Genomic DNA, 27,725 nt, shown 5'->3' with positions numbered 1-27,725 from the left:
CTATTTTAGAGATGGAATTTCACACATTCAGATGAATTACCTTGGAGCACAATTACCACATATTTGCAATAAAAACTTTTCATTTCTAGCATCTACAGCAATGTGGGAAGATGGCAGGATTTATCCAGAATGCCGTGGCTTGTTTTCTGTCTAGCAGCCTAAGGGCTAACTCATTAAAATTCAAAGATGAATTACATGGTGGGTGGCAGAACAAATGTTTTCTTCACTGAACAGAGCGAGGGCCTCTGAGACAGTTTCTCCCAGAGTCTAAGTCACCCTTTGCAGCTGTTCAATAAGAACAGGCATCACCTCCTCTTCCAAATCTACCATGACATCACCGTCTCTTTCTCTTCAAAAGTTAGGCACATATGGTAATGAAAACAATAAGAAAAAAATTTAGAAGACTGACACTGGTCCATCCTTGACTTGACTTTGAAACCATGTACATATATTATCATAAAATAATTTACATATAAAACTTTAAAAAAGCTAAATGTGTTCCCAGATGATGGTTTAACACAGAGAGAAGAATTATTTCAAGGAATTTAAAGCACAGTAATTTAAGTATAAATCTCTACTGGGTATATTCTAAGGAGAAAAAAAAACAAAGAGCAAATAGCTTAGAAAAAGTGTTGGTATTGTTACTCTGATTTGAGGTGATTGTAGTGCAGGATAAAGCAAATGAACAACAATATGATGTTCTTTTTTTCTTGAGATAGAATCTCCCTTTGTTGCCAAGGCTAGCAAATCATGGTGTCATCTTAGCTCACAGCAACCTCAAACTCCTGGGTGCGAGCAATCCTCCTGCCTCAGTCTCCTGAGTAGCTGGGACTCCTGGTGTCCATCACAATGCCTGGCCAGTTTTTCTATTTTTAGTAAAGACAGGGTCTCACTCTTGCTCAGGCTGGTGGCAAACTCATGAGATCAAGCAATCCACCCACCACCTCGGCCTCCCAGAGTGCTAGGAGCACAGGTGTGAGCTACCACACTCAATATTTTGTTCTTTTTTAATCATTTTTGGTTTGGTTTAGTACTAGGATTCTTGAAGTGGGAGAAAGGAAATGCAGATGCCACGATAAAAGACCTAAAAAACAAACCCTGAATTTGACAGGAAGAATACATGTCTGTCTGCCTATCTGTGTGTGTATGTGCGCAAACATATACATATATATGTAAACATGAATGATTGTGTGTGTTTACATTGTCTTTCATGGCTCTGTTCACTGCAAGGCCCTAGACGTGGAGAACAAACTCAGCAGCTGTGTCTCCCCCAGTACTCAGATTCTTCAAATACCTCTTCCACTAAAAGGAATTGGGGCTTCTTGAGGAAATGGCTGATTCTGGATCTGGAGAAGGAAATGGAAAAGATGAGCCTGGAACATCTTGCCATACCAGACAGTCAGGAAGCCATCAAAGACTACTACAGTCCTGTGTAAGGAACTTACAAGCAAAACTTAGAGAAATTTCCACTGGCTAAAAAAATAGGGCAATTTGAACAGTAACAGTTATCTGTAATGGATTGATATACCTTATGCATATTCACATACATATATGAGTTTATATTGTCACTTCCAAAACACAACAAACTGGTCACACTGGAGGATTCTGATGACCCAAGTTATCATTTCGAAAATGATAAACAAAAGCAAGAAATTAGACATGAATTCCACCTTTGCAATACAAATTACCACGACCTAACCAACATCAAAGCAAAATATGATGACTTTAAAAAAAAATTAAAGTAATCCAACTAAATGAAGGAAAAACAAAATTAGGACATTATCACTCTGCAAACCCCAGTAAATTAATGTACGTAGGTATTGATCATCCTTTGGCTGCAAAACCACATAAAGAGTTGATTAGATATTATGTGCCTCTTGGTGGAGGACGCACCACCATCTAAGAGTTAGCGTCTTATGGACTGAACTGCGTCCTTCCCTGAATTCATACAGTAAAGTTCTGACCCATCTGGAATGTGACTGTGTATGGATATAGGGCCTTTTAAGAGGTCATTAAGGTAAAATGAGATCATTTTGGTGGGTCCTAACCCTACCCTAATGGTAAGATTGTAAAAGAGGAAATATGACGGGTGTCCTTGTTAGAAGAGGGTCAGGTATAAAGAGAAGACCATGTGAAGATACAGGAAAAAAACATCTATACACCCAGGAGACAGGCCTCAGAAGAAACCAATTCTGCAGACACCTTTATCTTAGACTTCTAGCCTCCAGAATTGTGAGGAAATTCATTTCTGTTGTTTATGCTGCCCTGTCTGTGCCACTTGGTTACAGCAGCCCTAGCAAACTAATACAGTAATTGTGCCCCTATCCCACCCCCCAAAAAACTCCACCTGACACAGATCAGTCCTTCAACTCCAGTTACCAACATACCAGAAGATAGGAGAAAATGTTAAATAATATCATGGACAAGTTATCAGCAAAATGTGTATATATTGTGGGAAATTTTATAGAGCAAATGACCCAGTTTTTCAACAAATTAATTGGGAGAAAGAGAAAAAGAAGGCAAAAAAAAAAAAAAAAAAAAGAGAGAGAGAGAGAGAGAAGCAGACAGAACCTATGAGTTAACAACTTATCAACCACTTGCAATGTGTGGAACTTACTTGGATGGTTCTAACAGTTAAATAGTCATAACATATATGAGGCAAATTAGACTTTGAATGCTGAATATTTGGTGAAATTATTAAATTTTTAGGAGAAATAATGGCATCATGATTATTGTAAGAAAAATAGTTTTTATATTTTTGAGAGTCCTACCAGAAGGAGATGGTGGAGGTCTTGGCAGAGTCGAGGTAGGATTAGAAAATTGGAGAGCAATGGCTGGGTGCCTGTGGCTCAAGTGGCTAAGGCTCCAGCCACATGCACCTGAGCTGGCGGGTTGGAATCCAGCCCGGGCCCGCCAAACAACAATGACGGCTGCAACCAAAAAATAGCTGGGCATTGTTGCGGGTGCCTATAGTCCCAGCTACTTGGTAGGAGGAGGCAGGAGAATCGCTTGAGCCCAGGAGTTGGAGGTTGCTGTGAGCTGTGATGATGCCATAGCACTCTACCCAGGGTGACAGCTTTGAGGCTCTGTCTCAAAAAAAAAAAAAAGAAAATAGGATAGCAACAAGAGTGATGAGTGTAAGTTGGAAAGTTTTGAAGTTGAGTACTGGGATTTTTATCCTATTTTTCTTATTTTTTTTTCCTATTTCCTATGTATATTTAAAATTTGCAAAGTAACTAAAAATAAACTGGATTAACTTTATCCTTTGTTAATGAAGGTCAAGCCTTACCATCTGGATAGATAAAACTTATCCAAAACTAAACCGAGTCGGGACTGCTATAATCTCCCAATTAGCTTTAGCCTGATTGCCACTCAGCAGCTGACATAAACACGGGTCTGCTGTCTTCCCCATGTTGCTCTCTGATACAAAAATATTATATGCAAGTGATGCCTGAGAAGGAACAGCATGAAGACACAGCCTGGACTTGGTATTTCAGAAGCTCTGAGCTGGTGAAATTGGCAAAACTACCTGGATGTTTTACCAAAAATCTCCTATATCTCTGGGAACATCAGGAATTATATTTAATACTCCTAATATGTGTAGGTGACTCTGGACAATCTAACATGCCTCATTTCTGGTAAGATTTTGGACTGCTGCCTCTGAGGCTATATGCACAAGAAAATCTAAAGTGATCGTCACTCCATGTAAATCATTGAAAAATACTGATTGGAAATCAAACACCTCTGCATCTGTACATCACGGACAAACTCCTGGCAGCAGTAACCTTTCACAGTGTGTTATTCTTAGGAAAACAGCATGTTTGATTCAGAGCGTGTAGCCCCTATAACCATAAGCCCAGCTGGAGCCCATAAGGGCAACCAGCAACATGCTGGTGACATCATTGTTTCACATTCTGGAGCGTGGGGACAACAATCTGTCAAATTAATGAAAGGGTGTTCACTTAGGGTAATGCGAGAACTTTCTTGTTTCAATTCTTTAGTAAAGTTGTAGAATATTTAACTGGCCTTTCTAATGAAGTGGCTGTGTTTTCTATGAAATCAAAAAGCAATAAATTAAACCAAAATAGTCACAATCTAAAGTCTGAAGCAAGTAATGCAGATAATTTTGCAAAAAACTGTATGATTTTTTTTTGTGCCCTGCTTATAGCAGAGAGCCCAAGAGAGTGAGCTTTTCCTTCTTAAAGGAAAACTAAATATGATTAAAATTTGTTTTTCTGTCTTTTATAATTAGTGTTCAAGTAATGTTCACATGTCCGAGATAGTCCCCCTGGCAACTAGGGAAGACTACTCTGGTGTTTTCCCAAATACCACCTTGGGATGGCATTTCATTTTTATCCTTGAGACAGTGTAGATTTCTTACCAAATCTGATTATGTGATTTTGCTTATGAATAATCCCTACCTATTTTTGCAAAATAATTTGTGCCTGTAAATATGTAGACACATTTCACAAATTTATTTTGAATTGTTAATGATGTAAAACTGAACATAGGCATTGTTGCCATTTTGGGAGGGAGGAAACTCCTGAATAAGAATAAAAGATTTAAGCAGATATAAAACATTATCTTTTTTTTTTTTTTTTTTTTTTTTTTTAGACAGAATCTCACTCTGTCACCCTGGGGTTGAGTGCCAAGGTGTTATAGCTCACAGCAATCTCAAACTCTTGAGCTCAAGCAGTCCTCTTGCCTCAGCCTTCCAAGTAGCTGGGACTACAGGCACCTGTCACAATGGCAGGCTATTTTTAGAGATGGGGGTCTTGCTCTAGCTCAGGCTGGTCTCGAACTTGTGAGCTCAGGCAATCTCCCCACCTCAGCCTCCCAAAGTGCTGGGATTACAGGTGTGAGCCACCACGCGTGGCCTATAAAATGTTATCGTTCATGTTTCATCACAAATCCTTATCCTTGGAAGTTTATTGCCATCAAATAACCTCTTAGCACTCATTTCACTCATTTATAGATACAGCAGTAAATAAAGAATTGTTTGCTTATATACTAGTATTTTTGCCTTTAGACACATGTCCATATTACATGGAGCATTAGCTTTCTGTGTAATTTCTCAGAGGACCTGCTGTGTGGCGGAGCACATCTCCGTGTATGCTCAGTGTCTGCTAAGACACTTGTCTGAAAACAGGAGCAAGCTGTGCGCGGTGGCTCACACCTGTAAATCTAGTGCTTTAGGAGGCAGAGGTGGGTGGATCACCAGAGCTCAGAAGTTCAAGATCAGCCTGAGCAAAAGTGAGGCCCTATCTCTACCAAAAATAGGAAAACTAGCTAGGTGTTATGGTGGGCACCTGTAGTCGCAGCCACTCAGGAGGCTCAGGCAAGAGGATCGCTTGAGCCCAGGAGTCTGAGGTTGTAAGCTATGACACCACAGTACTCTACCCAGAGCATAGAATGAGACTGTGTCTCAAAATAAAATTAAAATTAAATAACAGGAGCAATATATAGTTAGCTTCTGGATCCTTGAGGCTACTAAGTGCCTCATATTGTCCTAATCAGTCAGTTGAACATTGCTTTGGACTTTTAAACAGCTCAGAGGTAGACCCTCAATTTTCCCAGCATACCGATGACAGAACTTAAAACAAGGAAGCATGACCCAGACCTTCCAGATCAATCTCTGTAAGTTCCTTTGGATTTTGATTACTAAAAATTGGCTTCTTTGTCTAAGTCCCTTTCTCTTCCTATTTACCAAGAATCTCCTGGGCAACAACTAACCTTGCATAAACTCCATTAACATTTCAATGTTTCTCTATTAGTAACTGCTAAATATGGTTGCATATCATTTGTCCAAATACAAAAATATCAAGATAACTTCCTGCTTTTAATCATTTCCATGACAGCTATTGGTCCAGGATTAAATAAGTGTTATACTGGAGGATTAAGATGCAATGTTTTGAAAACAAGACACAGCATGACCATGTATGATTCTATGGCGGCAGAGAGCAATGTGGAAGAAAGAAGGTTAGACTCCACTCACTTATGTCTGAAACAGGGCTGTAGTGCCCCAAATTTCCTCCACTCTCTGTTAGTGGTGCTAACCCTACCAAATATGCTCCCTTGAGAAGGGCCAGGTAGTAGTAATGCCTTATCGTGCCTCTCCCCAGCTGTGTGCAGTGGAAACCTAGCTCTAGTTCTGGAATAAAAAGCCAGAGGAGGTTTGGGTAAAAGGGAGAGTTTTCTCAGGCAGCCAGTGTCGCTGAAATCACACCACATATGCCTGCGTCGGAGGTAACACCCACCCCACCTACGTGGAAAGCCAATTTAGAAAAAGAAAATATGATTGAACACATCTTTAGTGTTCCAAATGTGATTCCCTGTAAGATTCTGTCCTCAGATGTGGACTACACCATACACACAAAAAAGATCTTGAAAGAGCAGAGGTCTTGTTTTCCTACAAATGTTCCAAAGGGCAAATAACAGGGAAAGAAGGCTTGTTCTCCAGAAAGTGCAGATCCTGCCAACTGGTTTCTGCGTGTGTTTCTCAAACCTTTCCATGCGCTGTCAATGGCTTTTTAGTCCTTTTGGAAAGGGAAAGAGCAGGATTCAGTAACGCTCTGGGAAGGCAAACATCTGAGGGAACTAGCTTGCTGAGAGAAGAGGTAGGCCCACTTTTAGGTCACTGTGTGGATACGGCACCAGGCCTCTTCACAAGCTAGACAAGTACCCAGAGTTAGGTCACATTACGGTGCCTCAAGGAAAATGCTGAAGTCCCCAAAGGGAAGTTTCCACATAATTTTTCTATTTGAAACTCAAGTGAGTGACTGTTTCTAGGGTTTATAGGAGACTGAGTCACTGCGTCACTTAAACAGTAATTTTCTTCCTTTAACTTTGGAATCCAAAAAGACAGTAATTTGATCACTTACTAGAACTATTTTTAGTCCTCCAGAGAGAACCCAGAAGAGGTAGGTCAAATATGCCAACCAGTGGAATAAGGTTTGTTCCCGGGCAGGACTGAAGCCCAGGTGGTCAGTTTCCCAGAATAATCAGCTATTTTGATCAATTTATATAAACATATTTATTCAAGCTGTTTATTTTGCCAATATATCAAGGGTTCATTGGATTGTTTGGTCATGAATCAAAGTGACTACTGTGTGGGCCCAGGTCAGGGTACAAAAGAGAGGCAGGACTGAAGACCAATAGCACCCTCCCCCGGCAGGACCGCCGTGGCTACCCAGAGTATTTTTTCTGCTAAAAGTGTCAGAGCGAATGTCAGTTTGTCCCATCCGTTTTAGACAGTTACATAAGCGAGGCCCAGCCAGTCATTTCCTAACTGAGTACCAAAGTCTATTTTATCTTCTTTCTTTCTCTGCTATTCAGGCTGCTAGGAAAATCTTGGTCACTTCTCAAATAACCCAACAGCTATTAAGGAAAATTTCAACGTGCTTTAGTATTTAAAATCAATCCCACGCCTCACCCCCTTGTCGTGTGCTGTCACAGTCTCTGCTGTTGGAGATAGAAAAAACATTTTTTGCGTCTTTATAGAAGCATACAAAATAGAACTAAAATGTGTCTGGAATTCTGCTAGACGCTGAAGAGGCAGAAAAGTAAGGAATGGTTTCTTCCCTTTCCTCAACACCAAATGTGATAGGTGTGAGCTAAGTGCTGTGGGTTAGAAAGGAAATAATTGTATCTCAGAGTTGGAGGTGGGCAGACACTGAAAAGGGTTTTGTAGGAGAGGTAACTCATCAGCTGCTTTTGAAAGGCTTCATGGAAAAGCAAAAGGTGAGGAGGTGGAGGCAGGAAAGGGATTCTAGCTATAAGGAGTTGCATAAGTAAAGGCACAGAAAGAGTCACCTCCCATGATGTGTTGAGAGAGTGACTGGTTGTCTGGTATGGCTGAAACGTAGGGTATTGGTTTGGATGTGGGGGGGAAGCAAGGCTAGAATTGCAGTACAGCAGGGACAAGATTGTTTGCTGTATTATATTCTATCCTGAAGATTTTGAGCTTAAATCTAATAAGCAACAAAGTATTTGAAAAATTTTCAGTAGAGAAATGATATGATTAAATCCATGTGTCAGAAAGAATACCTGGCGTGTGATAGGTGGACAACGTTGTGTGATGGATGGATGGAGCCCAGGAGGAGTCGATGAGAAGGGCAAGTGAAGTGACGCTGCAGTAACGACGATGGGAGCCTGAGTCAGAGATCTGGGGGCGGGGAGGTGGTTAGAAAAAGACTCAGTGAGACTTGGCAACCAACTAAATGTAGAGGGAAAAGCAGAAGTAAAAGTGAAAGCTAATTCTGTTATATCTCTCTTGGGTGATGGAGTATATGGTTATGTTGTTGATCAAACTAGGGACACAGGAAGTAGAGCATTTGGGGTGGGGGTTGGAGGTGGAGAGAGGCAGATGGAGAGATGGGATGAGAGGTGTCCTCCTAGATAATAATATAAATAGTTGACATCTGTAGATTTTTACTATGGGCCAGATACTGTTGTTTTTTTTTTTGAGACAGAGTCTCAGGCTATCACCCCAGGGTAGAGTGCTATGGCATCACAACTCACAGCAACTTCCAACTCCTGGGCTCAAGCGATTCTCCTGCCTCCACCTCCCAAGTAGCTGGGACTATAGGCGCCCACCATAACGCCCAGCTATTTTTTGGTTGCAGCTGTCATTGTTGTTTGACGGGTCCGGGCTGGATTCGAACACGCCAGCTCAGGTGTATGTGGCTGGCGCCTTAGCTGCTTGAGCCATAGGCGCCAAGCTGGGCTAGATGCTCTTTTAAGTGCTTTATAGGTATTAACTCATTTAATGCTCGTAACATTTAGTTACTACACTATTATCCCCATTTTTAAGACAAAGTAATTGCATGTTATTGGAATGCAACAACTCTGAGTTCAAATATGAGCTTTTCTGCTTTTTACCAGTTTGATCTTGGATATGCAAAAAATGAGAAATGAGGCTGGGTGTGGTAGCTTGTGACTATAATGCTAGCACTCTGGATGCTGAGGTAGAAGAATCCCTCAAGGTCAGGAATTTGAGGCCACCTGAGCAAGAATGAGACCCTGTCTCTACTAAAAGTAGAAAAAATTAGCCGGGTATGGTGGTGCATGCCTGTAGTCCCAGAGGGATCTCTTGAGCTCAATAGTTTGAGGCTGCAGAGAGCTGTAATGATGCCACTGTGCTCTAGCCAGGGCAACAGAGTGCGACTCTTGTCCCTCCCCATCAAAAGGTGAGAAATTATGTCTATCATACCGGATTATTATGAAGATCAGAGATAATACATATAAACCAACTAGCATAGTGTCTGGAACCTCATATATCTCTATAAATGCTGGAAGTATTGTCATTAGTTATGAGATGTCCTGGCACTATATCCAGTAAGAAAGTGAGCATTTGTATATGGTAGAACTAAAAGTAAAAAATTCAAACATCACTGTGCTGGTGTCAGATCCATGGATACAGAAGCCATTCCTTGGTTTGGAGGAGGGTGGTACTGTATGTAAAGAATCCAAGATACTGATGGTAAAAGAACAAAAAGAAGAAAATATCCTTGCAAAAGAAATGTAGAGAAAATAACATTCGAAGTAATAGTGTTGGGCGGCGCCTGTGGCTCAGTGAGCAGGGTGCCGGCCCCATATACCGAGGGTGGCGGGTTCAAACCCAGCGCCGGCCAAACTGCAACAAAAAAATAGCCGGGCGTTGTGGCGGGCGCCTGTAGTCCCAGCTACTGGGGAGGCTGAGGCAGGAGAATCACCTAAGCCCAGGAGTTGGAGGTTGCTGTGAGCTGTGTGAGGCCACGGCACTCTACCGAGGGCCATAAAGTGAGACTCTACAAAAAAAAAGAAAAAAAAAGGAAGTAATAGTGTTGGTCCTCAAGGTTGCCATGGAAAGAGATTCCAAGAGGAGAATAATGTCAGCAATGCTTCTGGGAAGACCTTAGAAAGTTTGAAAAGAGATGATTTGATTTAGAAGATAGGAAGGAAGTTGCTGTTGGCTGCAGTAAGAACCATTACAGTGAAGTAATGAAAACCCAAAGCAGAGTGCAGTGTATGGAGGAGGGGCAAATGAAGACATGGAAACAGAAAGTATACACATTGTGTTCTTTAAACCTTTCCCATTTTCTTTTGCAATGATTCAATTTGGGAAGTACTTCAGGAACAGTGGAGCTTATTAAAGATATGCCCCTCCAAAAAGAAATAAGAACACTAGCAAAAATCATCAAAATCACCTTTTTCAAAACACTGAAAATGAACCAAACACTTGTAACAATTCATGGAGCATTTATTAAAGAAAAATGGCCAGAACAGTGATCTTAGCAGCATCTGAAATTGTACTATTCCCAACCCCTCTTCCTGGTTCCATGGTAGCCTTGAAAACCACCAGACTCACAGCTATGGAAACTGAAAACCAACAGCTTATCAGTCATTGGAAGGGGAACACAAGCTACAGTTGGGGCAAAGAGAAGCTGACCGAAAACCTGAAAGGGAAAAACCAGGAAATGAGCTGTCCATAGGGGTTTTGAGAAGCTCCAATATCTTCCTAGGGATCTAGAAGGCTGTGCATACGTACAGGGCTCTGTGTGTGCCATCTAAAGACCTGAAAAGGAATTAATCTCTCACCTTTGGATGACCTTGAAACTATTTAAGCAATAAATGAAGGGTAAGGCAGAGTTGTAAGGTACCTGTCATAATGCCTGGCTACAATTCATCTCTTTAAAGAAAAAAAAAAGCTGGAGTTGAAAATTACAATAACTGTGAAAGCATTGAAGTTATGCCTCAAGACACACAAAGGCAGAAGTATTATTGGTTCAAGGCATTTAAGGGATTTGCAGCAAATCATTAGTTGATCACTAAACTAACCAAGCAGAAGCATCAGGGAGCACATGCAGCGGACTTTAGGCCAGGAAAGTCACTAAACAAACAGCTGTAACACTACCACCATAAGTAGCAGCAGCCAGCATCAAGGTCTACAGAGTTGTGTGGGATGGTACATGCCTAGAGTCCTAGCTATTCAGGAGTTTGAGTCCAGGTTGGGCATAGTAATAAGATTCTATTTTTTTTTTTTTTTAGACAGAGTCTTACTCTGGCATCATAGATAGAGTGCCTATAGCTCATAGCAACCTCAAACTCCTAGGCTCAAATGAACCTCTTGCCTCAGCCTCCCAAGTAGCTTGGACTACAGGCTCCTACCCTAACACTCTTAGTCGTTTTTTTTTTTTTGTAGAGACAGAGTCTCACTTTATCGCCCTCGGTAGAGTGCTGTGGTGTCACACAGCTCACAGCAACCTCCAGTTCCTGGGTTTAGGTGATTCTCTTGCCTGGGCCTCCCAAGTAGCTGGGACTACAGGCACCTGCTACAAGCCTGGCTATTTTTTTGTTGCAGTTCAGCTGGGGCCAGGTTTGAACCCACCACCCTCGGTATATAGGGCCAGCGCCCTACTCACTGAGCCACAGGTGCAGCCCTAACACTCTTAAAAACAAAAAGCTGGAGTTAAAAATTATAATAACAAAAACATTTTCTGGCGGAACTCAACAGCAGATTTGTGTTATTGAAAAAGAATCAGTAGATTTGAACTGATATTATCAACTGATATTATTCCAGAAAAAAAAAAGAATAAAAAAGAACACAGCCTCTAAGACTGTGGGACACCAGTGTATCAGCATAGCATAATAGTAATCTCAGAAGCAGAGGAGGGAGAAGGGGAGAGAAAGGGTATTAGCCAAAAAGAGTACGGAGAAAGGGGGAGAAAGAGTATAGCCAATTTGATTTAAAAAAATAGTAATTTGTACTCAAAGAAGTTTAACAAACTATAAGTAAGATAACCTTAAAAAGATCCTTATGTAGACACATAGTCAAACTGTTGAAAAGCAAAGACAGAATCTGGAAAGTAGCAAATGGAATGGGACTACATGCACAAGGGATACTTAATAAGATCAGCAGCTGAATTCTCAGCAGAAAGTATGGATGCTAGAAGGTAATGGATGACATATTCAAAGTGCTAAAAGAAAGAGTGTCAGCCAAGAATTCTATAGCTAGCAAAACTATGCTTTAAAAATGGAGGAGAAATTAAGATACTCTCAGATAAACAAAAACTGAGAGATTTTGTCCTCATAGACCTTCTCTATAAGAAATGCTAAACGAGTCTTTCAAGCTGAAATGAAAGTATTATGCACAGTAACAAAAATCCACCTGAAAAAATTAAAAGCACTGGTAAAGGTACCTATAGAGGTATATTAAAAAGTCGGTATTAATATATTTTTAATTTATAGTTTCTCTTTTCTCTTGTATGATTTAAAAGATAACTGTACAAAGCAATATTACATGTATAAGACTATACTGATGGGTTTATAATTTAGGAAAATGTAGCTTGTATGAAAATAATAGCACAAGCTGGGTTTCATGGCCCATGCCTATAATCTGAGCGCTCTTGGAGGCTGAGGTTGGAAGGTTGCTTGAGCTCAGGAGTTTGAGACCAACCTGAATAAGAGCAAGACTCCATCTCTACTAAAAATAGAAAAAATTAGGCTGGTGTTTATTGTGTTGGGTGCCGGTAGTCCCAGCTACTTGAGGGGCTGAGGCAGGAAGATTGTTTGAACCCAGGAGTTTGAAGTTGTTGTAAGCTAGACTGATGCCATGATACTGTAGCCTGGGGAACAGAATGAGATTCTGTCTCTAAACTAAATGAATGAATACATAAATAATAATAGCACAAAGGAGGAAGGAGGATATGGAGTTAAATTTTTTTTCAGTATTAGAACTTTTATTGATAGGCCATTGTATATTCTGATTTTTATTTTGCATAAAATATGTACTTTAAAATTTTAGATTAATAGTAGGGGGGTATAGACAGTTAGATTCCATAGTTTGCATTTGTAAGGTTAAAGTCTGATTTGTAGGTATGTCCTATACCCAGGTAGTGTGCAATATCTCTGCAATGTAGCTGCTGGGTAAGAATTTACTCAACCCTTTCTCTCCCTCTCCCCTCACCCCACTGCTTGCATTTCATCAAGTGTTTCTCTCATGTGATTGTATAGGTGTTAATCTATTAGTTCCAATTTAGTACCAGATACAGGTAGTATTTGTTTTTTCATTCACTTAGGAGAATGGTTTCCAATTCCATCCAGGTTGTTGCAAAAGATACATAATCTCCATCTTTCTATGGCTGAGAAATATTCCATGGTATACATATATTACAGTTTTTTAATCCATTCCTGCATAGAAGGCCACTTGGGTTATTTCCCTATCTTTGCTATTATGAATTGTGTTGCTTTAAACATTTGAGTTCAAGTGTCTTTATGATAGAATGCCTGTTTTTCCTTTGGGTAAATAACTAGTAAAGGAGTTGAAGGATCGAAAAGGTAGGTCTACTTTTTGCTCTTTGAGCAATCTCCATATTACCTTCCCCAAAGGCTGAGCCAGTCTGTAGTCCTACTAACATTGTATAAGTATTCCTTTCTTTCCACATCCATGCCAGTATCTATTGTTTTAGGACTTTCTGATGTATGCCATTCTCTGTGGGGTTAAGCAATATCTCAGTGTGATTTCGGTTTGCATTTCTCTGATATTTAGAGATGATGAGCATTCTTTTCTTGTGTTTTTTGGGAAACAGTTAAATTTGGAAATTAAGTTGATATTAATCTAAACCAGATTATTTTAAATCAAGATAATAATAATCCCCAGGCAAACCACTAAGAAGATAACTCAAAAACATATAGTAAAAGACAAAACAGGAAATTAAAATAGAAGACTAGGCAGTATCTATTTATAACAAAAGAAAGCAGTAATGAAGAACTAGAGATGTAAAAAAAGACATAATACACATACAAATAAATATCTAAATGTAAATGGTGAAACTCTCCAATCAAAAGGTACAGATTGACTCCCCCACTCCAAAAATCATGATCCAACTATATGATCTCTATAAAAGACCTACTCTAAACTCGAAGACACATATCAAAGTAAAAGGTATATCAGGTAGTAACCAAAGAGAGTTGGAATGGTTATTCCAATATCAGAAAATTTAGACTTTGAGTGAAAATTTATTACTAGTGATAAAGGACATTTTTGGAGTCATAAAATGGTCAGTCCATCAGAAAGACATAACAACTTTTTTTTTTGTTGAGACAGAGTCTTGCTCTGTTGCCCTGGCTAAAATACAGTGGCATCCTCATAGCCCTCGGCAACCTCAAACTTCCGGGCTCAAGCGATCCTTCTGCCTCAGCCTCCTGAGTTCCTGGGACTATATGTTCATGTTACCATGGCTGGCTAATTTTTCTATTTTTTATAGAGATGGGGTTTTGCTTTTGTTCAGGTTGGTCAAGACATAATAATTACAAATAAATGGGCAGGCTGGACATGGTGGCTTATGCTGTAATCCTTCGGGAGGCCAAGGCAGGAGGAGGCCAGGAGTTACAGACCAGCTTGGACAGCATAGTGAGACTTGATCTCTACAATAAAAAAAAATTTTTTTTAATTAGCTGGGTATAGTGGCTCCAGAATGGGGAGTTGGGGAACTGTGGTGATCCAGTGCAGGTGAGAAGGCTATCTGCTAAGAAGTATCCCGATTAGGGTATGATTCCAAGTGGTGTGAGGAGGCCACACACAATACAGAAGGAATGATAGTGATACTGAGAGATTGGTTATAGACAGGGAAGGAGATGGATCAAGTACATGCAGAAGGTGCCAAAAAATGTAGAAATGTTTTAAGAAAGGAAGAACTATGAATTTGTGATCCTCAAGTCACGCTTCTGCAATTACAAGAGGTGCTCAACGTGTCTTGTATTCATCTTTTGTTATTGGTATATATTGAGAAACACACCCTCTGTGTATAAAAAGAGTGGGAGCCAGGTTTGTCACTGTAGAAGAATTTACAAACACAGAAAGGGATTTCACGATTCACGATTCAGGGACATAAGACATTCTGAATTTAAAAGAAGAGGATTATAAAATATTTTAGCCCTTCAGTGAAAACTCAACATGTGCAAGGATTTTTCTTTTCTCAACTATTCTATATAATTGCTTATAAACATTATTGTAAGGAAATGTGACACATTGGTGGCACCCGTAGCTCAGTGGGTAGGGCACTGGCCACATACACCACGGCTGGAGGGTTTGAACCCGGCTTGGGCCAGTTAAAACAACTAAAAAAACAAACAAACAACAACAAAAAAAAAAACAGCTAAAAAACAAAAAAAATGATAGCCAGGCATTGTGGCAGGCACCTGTAGTCCCAGCTACTTGGGAGGCTGAGGTGAGAGAATGGCTTAAGCCCAGCAGTTTGAGGTTGCTGTGAGCTGTGATGTTACAGCACTCTACTCAGGGTGACAGCTTGAGGCTCTGTCTCAAAAAAAAAGAAAGAAAAAGAAACATGACACATTAGCATGAAATTATTTTCCTATGTATCATTAATCAAGCTAATATAAACTGTAAGCAATATCTGTTTTCCTTTTTTTTTTAAGTTTTGGCCAGGGCTGAGTTTGAACCCGCTATCTCTGGAATATGGGGCCAGTGCCCTACTCTTTTGAGCCACAGGCACCACCCACAATGTCTGTTTTCTGTATTCTAATCATTAACTATCCTGCTCTTTAAAGTTTCTTGAAATCAGCCAGGCATGATGGCTCATGGCTGTAATCATAACACATTCAGAGGTCGAGGTGTGACTATTGCTTGGGGCCAAGAATTTGAGATTGGCATGAGCAACATACAAAAAATAGAAAAATTAGCACAACTACTCAGGTGGTTGAAGCAGGAAGACTGCTTGAGCCCAGGCATTTGAAAGAAGCATGGGCAACATAGCGAGACCCCACCTCAAAAAAACCCAACCCTTTCTTACAAAAGAAGTCAAACATGAAGTGTTAGAATCACATCAGATTCCTAGAGAAACAGACCAATCTCAAGTATCTGAAAACGGGTGGCCTTGTTGCTAGGCCTTTTCCATCTAAGAACCAACCAATTTCTTCCTATTTCAGGCAACCAAAACCTCATGTCCTGGACATGCAAGGAAAATACAGTCGTGCTTTTATGGCCTGGCACATGGGTGATTATGAGGATACCGACCAGAGAAATTCCAAATGGGCCATGCTTGTTAAGGAGAATAACTCACTGACAGGGAGACCTTCCAAGTCACCACTGCTGCCAAAGCTGCCAATACATAAAAAGGTATGATTTTTTTGCTTTTGTGAATTATCATTTAAAAAAATCAGGTCAGGCTTGGCGCCCATAGCTCAGTGGTTAGGGCGCCAGCCATATACACTGAGGTTGGCGGGTTTGAGCCTGGCCCAGGCCTGCTACACAACAATGACAACTGCAACTAAAAACTACCTGGGTGTTGTGGCTGTAGTCCCAGCTACTTGGGAGGCTGAGGCAAGAGAATCGCTTAAGGCCAAGAGTTGGAGCTTGCTGTGAGCTGTGAGGCCGTAGCACTACTAAGGGCAACATAGTGAGACTCAGGTCGTTTTAACATGTAGTTTTTTTTTTAATTTCAGGTTAATGTGAGGGTACAAACAACCAAATCACAATATTTGAATTTGTTAGGTAGAGTCCCTCTTCTAGCTATGTCCTGCACCCACTCCAAACCCCCCACCGCTCTCCCCACAATTTGAATTAAAATGAGTTTTTCTTCTATGTGGGTGTGAATTAGATCTTCTACTGGCTTTATATTAGTATTGAGTATACTGGATACTTGCTTGTTTATTCTTGTGATACCTTACTGAGAAGAATGTGTTCCAACTCCACCCAGGTTAATACAAAAGATGTAAAGTCTCCATCTTTTTATGGCTGAATAGTATTCCATGGTGCATATACCACTGTTAGTTAATCCATTCCTGAATTGATGAGCATTTAGGTTGTTTTCATGTCTTGGATAAATTAATAAAAAGTTTTATAGCTCCTTTATTTTTTATTTATTTATTTATTTTTTTTTTTTTGTAGAGACAGAGTCACTATAGCTCCTTTATTTTTTATTTATTTATTTTTTTGTAGAGACAGAGTCACTCACTTTATGGCCCTCGGTAGAGTGCTGTGGCCTCACACAGCTCACACCAACCTCCAACTCCTGGGCTTAAGCGATTCTCTTGCCTCAGCCTCCCGAGTAGCTGGGACTACAGGCGCCCGCCACAATGCCCGGCTATTTTTTGGTTGCAGTTCAGCCGGGGCCGGGTTTGAACCCGCCACCCTTAGTATATGGGGCCGGCACCTTAGCGACTGAGCCACAGGCGCCGCCCTATAGCTCCTTTAAATCTATCAAAGCATTTTAAAATTTATATCGGATTGCCATAATGTTAACTTGGGGTTAAGTGGGTATGTGTAGTATTTCCATTCTGTGTGGTTTAGTCCCTAAAATTGCTTATGTAGCACAAGGTTTACCTCCAGAGACTGGCCATGCTCTTGGCTTCCTTGACTGAGAAAGCACTCAACCAGGACATGGAGGTGAATCTCTAACCCCCCTTGGAACCCTCACAGACTAAGGTTAGAGTGAGAATAGACCACTTCACATTCTAGCTTTTCCCCTTTACTATCTGCAGAATCTTGGGCAAGTTGCCCAAATATCCACATATGGTTTTTATAAGTGAAATGGGGATATTTGTATTTGTTCTGACATTTTTGTAGAATTAGCATGAGAATCAAGACAGACATGTATAAGTATATATTCAAGGTCCACATACAAATCACTGTCCTATAATAGCTTTTTGCATAATCCCACAGCAGAAGGCACTTCATATTCACCCTGTATTTTACTATTGAGTTAGACAGAAAAGGGAATAGCACAGCTCAGACCCAGAGACTCCTGTTCTCTACACAGAGTTGTCTTGCTCCACTGAAGAATCTTGCCAGCCCACTAGAATATTGCTTACCCTTTGTCTCCAGACAACTGATTCATCAGCAATTGATGTCTATTCGAAACACTGTAAGGGAACCATAGTTGTCCTCCTTGGTACGTCTTGACCTTAGGTATATTTTATATTAAAAAAAGGGAACGGTTTAACCATTAACATTCCCGTGGGGTCTGAATTTTGGGATAAATCCAAATGAAATGATTCATCACAGTGTGTGTGGAAGAGGGCTTGGATTACTTACTTTACTGAACGAATTTTATATAGGATTAGCGCTATCACAAGTTAAATTTTCCCAAATGTTTTCCTCTATCATTCACTAAATCCAAATGAATTTTTTTTTTTTTTTGTGGTTTTTGGCCGGGGCTGGGTTTGAACCCACCACCTCCGGCATATGGGACCGGCGCCCTACTCCTTGAGCTACAGGCGCTGCCCCAAATGAAATATTTTTTTGCATGAGAAGCAATTTGTGAAAAGACTTATTTTGATTTCAAATTTGCAGAGCAAGTTGCAGTACAAGTACAAAAATCTTCTCATGTCCTCTTCACCCAGATCCATCTGTTGTTCATTTTATTGCTTTATTGTTCTCTTTCTCTGTTTCTTTTTCACTATTTGGGGGTAAGTTGCAGACCTGTTTCCCCTCTGCCTCCACTCCTTTTACAGACAGGGTCTCACTCTGTCACCTGGAGAGCTGTGCTGTGGTCATAGTTCACTGCAGCCTCCAACTCTTGGGCTCAAGGGATCCTCCTGCCTCAGCCTCCCAAGCAGCTGGGACTATAGGGGCATACTGGACACCCATTAGCTGCTTTACTTCTAAATATTTCAGGGTGTATTTCCTAAGAACAAGGATATTCTCTCACATAACCACAGCACAATTGACAGGATTCAGGAAATTTACTATTGACACATTATCTAAAGTTCATGATCAAATTTTATTAATTGATCTTTGCGTTTTCCCCTGATCCAGGATTCAATCTAGGATCATGTACGCTATTCAGTTATCACGTCCCTTTAGTCTCCTTTGATTTGGAAGATTTCCTCAGTTTTGTTCTTTTATAACACTGACATATTTTGTAGAGTACAAGCCAGTTCTATAGAATCTCTCTCCACCTGGGCTCGTCTGATGTTTCTTCATGAGAGGATTCAGGTTTTGAGTTTGGAGCAAGAATTCCAGACAGGTGATGTGTCATTCTCAGCACCTCACATCAAGAGGCATCTGAGGTCAGATTAATTCTTTTTTTTTTTTTTTTTTATTAAATCATAGCTGTGTACATTAATGTGATCATGGGGCACCATACCCTGGTTTCATAGACCGTTTGACACATTTTCATCACACTGGTTAACATAGCCTTCCTGGCATTTTCTTAGTTATTGTGCTAAGACATTTACATTCCACATTTACTAAGTTTCACATATACCCTTGTAAGATGCACCGCAGGTGTAATCAGATTAATTCTTCATTGGTGAGAGGAGTTTATCGCTCAGTTACATCCTTTCTCTTCCAGGAATAAACAAAAAAAATGCTAATCAAAATAGTCTTTATTCACTGGGATATCTCTTAAATTTCCAGAGATACATTAGATACTTGTTCTCCAAGTCGAGCTTTTGTACCATCCTGCAGAATTCTTGTAGACATTTCAAACTCAAACTCCCCTCCCTTTTATATAAATCTCTTCAGGGAAAATAAATTAAAGCAAGTGTTTTTATACATTCAAAAGCAAATAATAAATACCTCATGTGAAAAGCCTCCAACATGAAGCCTCACACATAGATGCCAGTGAGTGGCTACCATATCTATTCTTACTTGAGATACCAGGACATTTTCCATTCTTACGCTGCAAGAATCAGGGCATATACTGAAAGCCTCTCAAAAGTGAAAACTGGGGGATTTGAAGGTAGTTTTAAAATCACAATCCTATGGATAATATCACATGCTTTCTCATCTAAATAGATTGAAAAGGGGCATATTTTATATTCATGCCCTGGAGTTTGGTATTCCATTTATAAACTTTAGACCTTAATTACAATGTTTTAAAAATACACCATTTTTGATATTTAGAAGTATGTATCATTCTTGGATAGATCTACCCAAAATGCTGTCCCAGATATTTTTGGAAATCTATTGGCCAAATTTCTAAGCTATTTCTTCTATATTCTCCCCAGTTTCTCTTCCTAAATCACAAAATCTCTCTTAAGTTCTATCTTCTGATCTGTTTATTTTTCCTTCTTGATGTTTGATCATTTTTTTCTCCATATAAGTTAACAATTAACTGTGTGTTATATAATTTATGTGCTTATGGCAAAAACATTTTTTTTTAATTTTAATTTTTTTTTGTAGGGGGGATGTTCGGGCTGGTATTGCTCAGGGTGGTCTCAAACTCCTGTTCTCATGTGATTCTCCTGCCTTGGCCTCCCAAAGTGCTGGGATTACAGGCATAAGCCACTGTGCCTGGCCTTGACAGATAACTTTTTTTTTTTTTCTGTAGAGACAGAGTCTCACCGTACTGCCCTCGGGTAGAGTGCCGTGGCGTCACACGGCTCACAGCAACCTCTAACTATTGGGCTTACGCGATTCTCTTGCCTCAGCCTCCCAAGTAGCTGGGACTACAGGCGCCCGCCACAACGCCCGGCTATTTTTTTGTTGCAGTTTGGCCGGGGCTGGGTTTGAACCCGCCACCCTCGGCATATGGGGCCGGCACCCTACTCACTGAGCCACAGGCGCCGCCCGACAGATAACTTTTTAACATTATCCATTTCTATTTTATTTCTTTGCTGGCAAATGTTCTCATTACCCACCTTCATCCCAATAAATGAACGCCAGTCTCAGCGATTGATACATTATTTACCTTATCCTTGCACACTGAATTTGAGAACAGTATTCTTGAATTTTAATGTGTATACACGAATCACTTGGGCCTTGTTCATATTAAGATGCAGATGATGATTCAGTGGCTCTGGGCTGGGGCTGGAGATCCTGCAGGTCTATTTAGCTCCCACGCAATGCAGGGGACCTTGAGGAGGGAGGTACTAGACAATTTGACAATGAATTGAATTTTGAACTAGGAACAGGAGGGAATTGATAAGGCAAAGGGAAGAGGGAGACCAAATAGAACAGATTTACAGGGCAAAGGCAACGACAGCCTCGTACCTTTGGGGAAGTATGCCTGGCTCAGCGTGGCTAGGTAACAGAGTACAAAGAGGAGTATCTGGTGACGAGGCTGCAGAGAGGGATCGGCTGGGTCATTTGAGCATACAGTGCTAAGGAACTTGGATACGTATTTTACTGGGCTGATTCTTTTGTTGGAGACAGGGTTGTCTCTATTGCTTAGGCTGGAGTGCAGTGGCCGGATCACAGCTCACTGCAACCTCAAACTACTAGGCTCAAGCGATCCTCACACTTCAGCCTCCCAAGTAAGCTGGGACTACACACACTACCACACCCAGCTGATTTTTTTCTGTTTTCTGTACAGACAGGTCTCACTTAGTTGACCAGGCTGGTTTCCAACTCCTGGCCTCAAGCGATCCTCCTACCTTGGCCTCCCAAAGTGTTAGAATTACAGATGCAAACCACTGTGCCCAACCTGGGCTGACTTTTGAACAGGAGTGACAAGACTACACTTTCATTTTAGAAAGATGTAGCTATCAGCCTGGAGGAGGATTAGAGCTGTTGGGTATAAAAGGGAGTTGCTTTTCAAGAGCCTTTCTAGAACTCCAATTGAGAAATGAGGAAGGATTGAAATAAGGCAGAAGCAAAGCTGAAGCATTTGAGATGTAAGGAAGGCTGGTTTGACAGCTGTCAGTGCAGCCCGGACGTGGGGAAAGACTTCAGTTACATGGAAAGGAAGGATGGTGTGGAGTGAGGAGCCTGGTGGCAGTGAGTGGAGAATGAAGCGAAAGCCAAGTAAAGCTAGAAAATGCTTCGCTGTTAAAGGAAGGAGAAACAGGATAAAGACGGGGGGCTTAGGAGAAAGGCTCAGTAGGGGGAAAGGTTTTTTTTCACTTTGTATAGAAAAGTCAGTAGACTAAGAACCTGAAGATAATAGAGAGGGATGAAAAATGACAGTCTGAGCTTTCCAGGAAAGCAGAGCGGCCCAGCTGCACACAGGACCGAGGACACCACCGTGAGGATAAATCTGTAGGAAGGGGCTTTTCCCTCCCACTTTTAATAGAATGTTACCTCTTTCCTTCTGTTAGTCATTTCTTGTTTCCAGTTCTTTGCAGCACATTTTCAGAGATTATGTAACTTGTATTTTAACCCTCTTGGGGATAACTCTAAGGTCCATACTGTTATGTTAAAGATCTTTGCTGAAGAGTCTACTTGCTGTAATGTGATGTGTATGATGATATTCTGATCCCAGCTTACTCCAATTTGATTTCCATCTGTATCATTGTACTGATCTGCTAAGTACTTGTATCAGTGTCCTCCAGAGAAGCACAACTAGTGTGTTGTGCACGTGTACAGGAGAGCAGGAGGGGGTGGGGAGAGGTGTTTGTGTTAACAAGTAGCTCATGCAAATCCAAAATCTGTAGGGTGGAGCAGGGGCTGGAGACCCCAGGATGACGGATGGTGCAGGGCAAGTCTAAGGTAGTCAGGAGGCAGAATTCTTTCTTCCTGGGAAGACTTCCCTCTTTTCAACTGATTTAATGAGGTCCACCAACATTAAAGAGGAGAATCTGTTTTATTCAAAATTTTATTAGTTTTAGTATTAACCTTAACTAAGAAATCCCTTCACAGCACCGTCTAGGCTGGTGTCTGACCAAGTATCTGAGCATTGTGGCCTAGCCGAGTTAGCACATGAAATTAACTGTCACAGTACCTCTCTCATCCAAGTGTGAGGACTAAATGAGGTAACAGCGAAAGTATCTGACCGAACAGTCCAGGTACGAGGGAACCAAAAAGCAATGTGGTAGGCACGTGCGTTTACCGCCCTTGCTAATGGCATGATTTCAAAACCCTTTCACTTGAGTGCATAGTGGGGAAGAAAAACTTGGTAAGGGAAAAAAACCTGCTTCAGAGAACAGGAGAAACACTTGAAATTTTCATAAAATCAGAAAGGATTTTGAAATACCTAATGTCATTCCTGTCTTTAAGATAACGTAATTCAGTGTGGCATTATATCAGTACAAAAGTTACACTCCACAGTGTATTTTTTTCCCTGAGACCCTATTTCCGTGTATCAGTGGATCTCATCCCTTTTAATAGCAAATATTTTGTAATGCTTCCTTTACTGCCCTAGAATACTTAACTACTTAACATAATTTATGACAAACCAATATGATGTCCTCTGTGTACTATTTCAAAGTAATTTATCCTAGAGCACCGTTCAGTATGTAAATATCAGGGCACTAGATTGGGAAGGCATGAAGTAGGCAGATGCTTGCGTGTACCTGGAGTGTCCATGAATGCAGCAGCTAAAAATGCAGACAGAGGGGGCCTGTCAGTGCCTCTATGCTTCCTGAGTACCAGGGCTGATAGTTGTGTAGTTTTCCAAAAGTGTATCAATTCTTGGTAAAGACCAAACCAATTTTCGTTAAAGTAAAATCTTCCCTCAATTTATGTAACAGCTGCAATCCTGAAGAAGTCATCATACACTAAGATCCTGAAAATAATACATTGTGCTTTTAGGTAAAGCAGAATTCTTAGATGATCACAAATAGGTTTTTCACCCACATGACGATCTGGCAGGACAGTCACGTAGGAGGGGAGATACCTCCTTATCCTGTGGGACAGTCCTACACAGTGCAGGGCACTTCCCCTGTCAATCTGAGCCCCCACCCTCCACGCCACTCGGCTTCACCCCGTATCATGCTGACCCGAAATGTCCCCTACATTTCCAAAACACTCCTGCTGAAAACCACTCACATATGTAAAACTGTTTGGGTGTGAAAGACTAGGAATGAGACGTCTATATTTGATTAAATATAACAAATCATATGCAGCACCAGGGAAATGTTCAAGATAAATTCAAAAGGTTTATTGCACCAAATGCCACAGGAAAAAAGGATCAAAATAATACATGAACAAGTTAAAAAAAATTTCAACACAATGACATTGGTATCTATTCAACTGATCAAAAATATAAAGTCTTATCAATTTCTCTTAATGGAGCTTCAAATAATAAATCCCAGAATTTTCTCCTTTTTCAAATACCACTTAAATTTAAGCATATTGCAATCTCACTTCCAAGATACACGGTTCATCAAATTTTGACATTTAAAAAGAGAAGGGGCTACTTGATTTAGGCAAAAATTATATTAAAATATCCTCTCCCCCAAAGCACAATTAAAAAAAATGGTCCACATTTATGAAGAGAAGCTAAAGACTTCAATTTAACAGTGAAAGTATGAATGGACAAAATACTCTCAAAAGTAAATATTAGTGGAAAAAGCCAGACACTTATTTGAGTCACTTCATATTCTTTATTTTTATGTACAACCAACTCTACTGAAGAACCTGAAAAGCTACAGACTAATTTTTATAAAATCTCAGGACCTAATTGTAAGAGCCCAAATAACAGTTTTAGTATCATTTAGCATGTGGGAATTTTCTTCCCTTCAAAAAAGTTAATTTTGAAAAATATGGTAAGTTTAAAAAGTTGCAATGTGTAAACGGCAGTTCCATGGGATGTGAAAAGATTATAATTACTTTCATTAAAAAACAGCACACTTCAGAAAAATGGATTGAAGCCTGTACAAAAAGCTATTTAACACTGATAAAAAATAAAATACTTTGGAATTATGCACAAGGATGGAAGCTACATTTAAAATTTTCATTGTCATGTTTAAAACATACACAATTACCTTTACATTCATTTCACTTATCAACTTATTAAAAATAAAACTGCAACATGCTAGAAAGAGGTCTGTCACAGTCACGTGTACACACTTCTGCTCTGTCATGCCTTCCTAGCTTGCTTAAAAAAAGCAAGACGCTACAAAAAAGTTACACTCAACAGGTAAGACGTAAAGTTGAAGAAACCCTAAAGGTGGAATCCTGTCAACTGAGGTAGATTTTATTTTATTTTATTTTTTTATTTTTATTTTTTCTCGAGGTGGGCATGGGAGCAGGTGGGATCCCTTTTTTGCCTCCGAGGCACAGCCAGAATGAAGCCACTGGCTGGTGCCCAATGGGCGAGTGGGTGCATCTCAACACACTTCCACGAGATTTTTCTTTTTTGCTTTTGGGAAGAGGTTGAATTTAAGACAAAGAAAACTTGAATGCTAAGTATTTAAAGTAGGATTATAAAAGAGCAGCAACATTCTCAGTCTGTTTTTGTAGGCGATAGAAATGAGGATTAGGCTCTGACTGGAATCCTGAGTGTCGTGGAGACAACCCCCACTGGGGACCCACCTGTAATTTTCCAGACATTTTTCTAAGAGTGAGTTTTGGAAAATTAGATTAACAGGCAAATTAAGTTTCTCAGGGTTTGGGCTAATTTTTTTAGGTTTAGAGTTTGAATCAACCATTTAAAGTTCAATTTCCCCCTATACGGGTCGAATTGCAATGTGCCACTATGTCCACATTAGAAATGAACTGATTTTGTATCAAGTCATTTTCTGTGGAAACCTGGAAGGTGGTGAATGTGGGAAAGTGCCCAAAACATGTAAACAAGGAGAAGGGAACTAGAGATGAGGGGAATGCGTTAGGCTGTAACATCAGCTACAACAAGGTATTACACGCAACGAGAAATGAATGCGGAGGGGCTGAGCCACAGGTGAGGTTCCTTCTCTTTCTGCAACATAACAGCAGACGGCGATGTCATGGAACTAGAGAATTTAGAACACGTGAGACAGAAGGAAATGGAAAACCTCAATTTTATGAATGACACTTTTATAAATGAAAGTTAAATATCTTAAGAGCCTTAATGCACCCATCTACATCTCACGTTGTAAAATAGAAAGAGGGAAAGGTAGCAATTCTGACCTATTCCTAGGAATTACTCCTAAGAAACAACACAGACGCTCCTCCACTGGTACTGCTGCTGTACTTTCTCAAACGTTAACTTGCACTTGTAAAAGAACAGAGGCAAACTTGTGTAACTTGATGTTTAGGATTCGGATTTTATCAAATAGAAAATGAAGTCATTCTCATTTAAAAGGGAGATGATGTCATCATCTAAGGTACAAAAGATACATGGAAAGGACTGGAATTCCTACAACAAAGGAAATGAGAGCTTGCTGATAAGATCTGCAAAAGCGCTAACAATGTTTCCCTTTACTAGATTAGCTCCTATCTTTTAATGACCAATTTTTTTTTTTTTTTTAGAAAGTTTTTTACTTTACCCTGTTAATACATAGTCGGTTTCATGTTTGGTAAACTAAAGTTTCTTTTATATTAACTGAAAACTAAGGGTTTTTTGGGCTAAAACAATTCATTTTGGTAGGGTTTATACAATGGGTAATTTCTGGAAAGATGTTATGAAAAGGACGTAGGGATCAGAAAGGCACAGAGATGATGATGTAAAAATTTAGATCACACAAGAATTGTTTCTAAATGTTCAAACTAATCGTGTTCACTAGTCCTCCTGAACTGCTGCAGGTTCAGTTCCCACCAGGACAGCTGTGCCTTTGAAAGTATAAAAAGTCATTTGTATTAACTGTTATAAGAAGTGGCTTCAGCTAGAAGAACTTATCAACAGAAACACTCTTGAGCTTAGAGGAGTAACTTTGGTAAATGGCCTCTCTTAAAAAGGCTGTGGAAAGCTCTAAGGTAGAAGGATAAAACATATGGTTTCAGACTGCACATTCTGTTGCTACAAACTGTATCTGATGGAATTAAGATGCTACATTGATTCTGGGGTTTATTGCACCAATAATCCATCTCTGACCTACCTGTGGCTACATCTCAAACAAGGTAAACTCCAGACAACATGAATATAATGGGTTCCTAAAGCATTGTCTTCCCAAAAGGCAGTCCTTCATGTTTTATGTCAAACAGGAGCTGCTACAGCCAGCAGAGCTGAAGATGGTACCAGGGGGCTTTGTGTAAAATGCAAACCCCGATCTGGAATCCAAAGTCCTTGTTCTGCTTGTCTTCTAAGAATGGCAAAATATGCTTTCTCCAACTTGGAGGGCTCCTGCTTACACTCAGACCTGGTTTCCTCCTGGAATGTTACATTGTTGACCTGCCTGCTCCAAAGTCACTGGTTCTTATTCTGCCCAAGCAGCACAAGGCCATCTGTGGCAACAGCTTAGTGTTTCGTGTAGTGCTTGTTTCCTCCTACCAAAAAGGTCACTCTCTGTTGATTCAGGGGTAACAAAAGGCCTAAAGTGTTTGTGACAGTCACAAATGCCATTACATCGAGTAAACCTAAGGCTTCCACTGAAACATCTCCTTGAAAACAAAAACACAGAACAAAAAGGTGGAATGACTGTTTCTGTTTGCTCTTCTCATGCTTCTGCCGCCACAGAGAGCTTATTCCTTTCTCCTTCAGTTGAGAATTTGATTTTTTTCTTCCAAGGAAGAACTGTCCTGAGCTTTAGCTTATAAGAGTATTTGAGCCACATAAGGAGAATGTGTACTGGCAATAGCAGTCAACAGAGGCAGGTCGTTAGATTCAATCCTGAACAGTGAAAAAAGAAAAGAACATTACTTTAACATAGCATGATTTTAGAGGGAAGCATTCTTTCTAGGGACCAAGCTTGTTAGATTGTCAATTAAAACTAATGAAAAAATAAAACAGATTGAAAGACAACTTATTCTTTTACTAAGATCTCCCCGTAGACCAAGGAGGCAAAGGGAGAGAGAAGCAGGTGTGGTGTGCATGTGTGGGGACATCAAGCTGGTCTTCCCGTGGCAGAGGTCATCTGACCTGATGTCTTATCTCCATTTCTCCAGACAACACTCTTGAATGCACTGATTTGGCGTTTAGGCTTACATTAGTCTTACGGTTTTTGAAGAAATTACTACCATCAGTATTATCCTGAGGATTTGC

The 27,725-nt window shown here is 40.3% G+C and overlaps 2 protein-coding genes across 7 annotated transcripts in view; one reads left to right on the top strand and one right to left on the bottom strand.

Moving 5' to 3' along the window:
• The window catches only part of C1H4orf45 (chromosome 1 C4orf45 homolog), an 84,657-nt gene extending 60,980 nt beyond the window's left edge, over positions 1–23,677 (top strand). Inside the window, exons 5-6 of the mRNA XM_053597904.1 lie at positions 15,928–16,117; positions 23,477–23,677. Coding sequence (XP_053453879.1) covers positions 15,928–16,117; positions 23,477–23,677 — 391 coding nt within the window. The remainder of the gene's footprint in view (positions 1–15,927; positions 16,118–23,476) is intronic.
• A 66-nt stretch (positions 23,678–23,743) lies between these two features.
• Positions 23,744–27,725, bottom strand: part of FNIP2 (folliculin interacting protein 2) — a 135,992-nt gene continuing 132,010 nt past the window's right edge. For all 6 annotated transcript variants that reach the window (XM_053583550.1, XM_053583577.1, XM_053583585.1 and 3 more), the window contains one exon: positions 23,744–27,353. In XM_053583550.1, coding sequence (XP_053439525.1) covers positions 27,275–27,353 — 79 coding nt within the window. In that variant the 3' untranslated portion in view covers positions 23,744–27,274. The remainder of the gene's footprint in view (positions 27,354–27,725) is intronic.

This window comes from Nycticebus coucang, chromosome 1 (assembly GCF_027406575.1).
Source record: "Nycticebus coucang isolate mNycCou1 chromosome 1, mNycCou1.pri, whole genome shotgun sequence".
Taxonomy (NCBI): Eukaryota; Metazoa; Chordata; class Mammalia; order Primates; family Lorisidae; genus Nycticebus; species Nycticebus coucang.
Note: the sequence above shows the minus strand (reverse complement) of the source record. Positions and strands in the feature narration are given on the sequence as shown.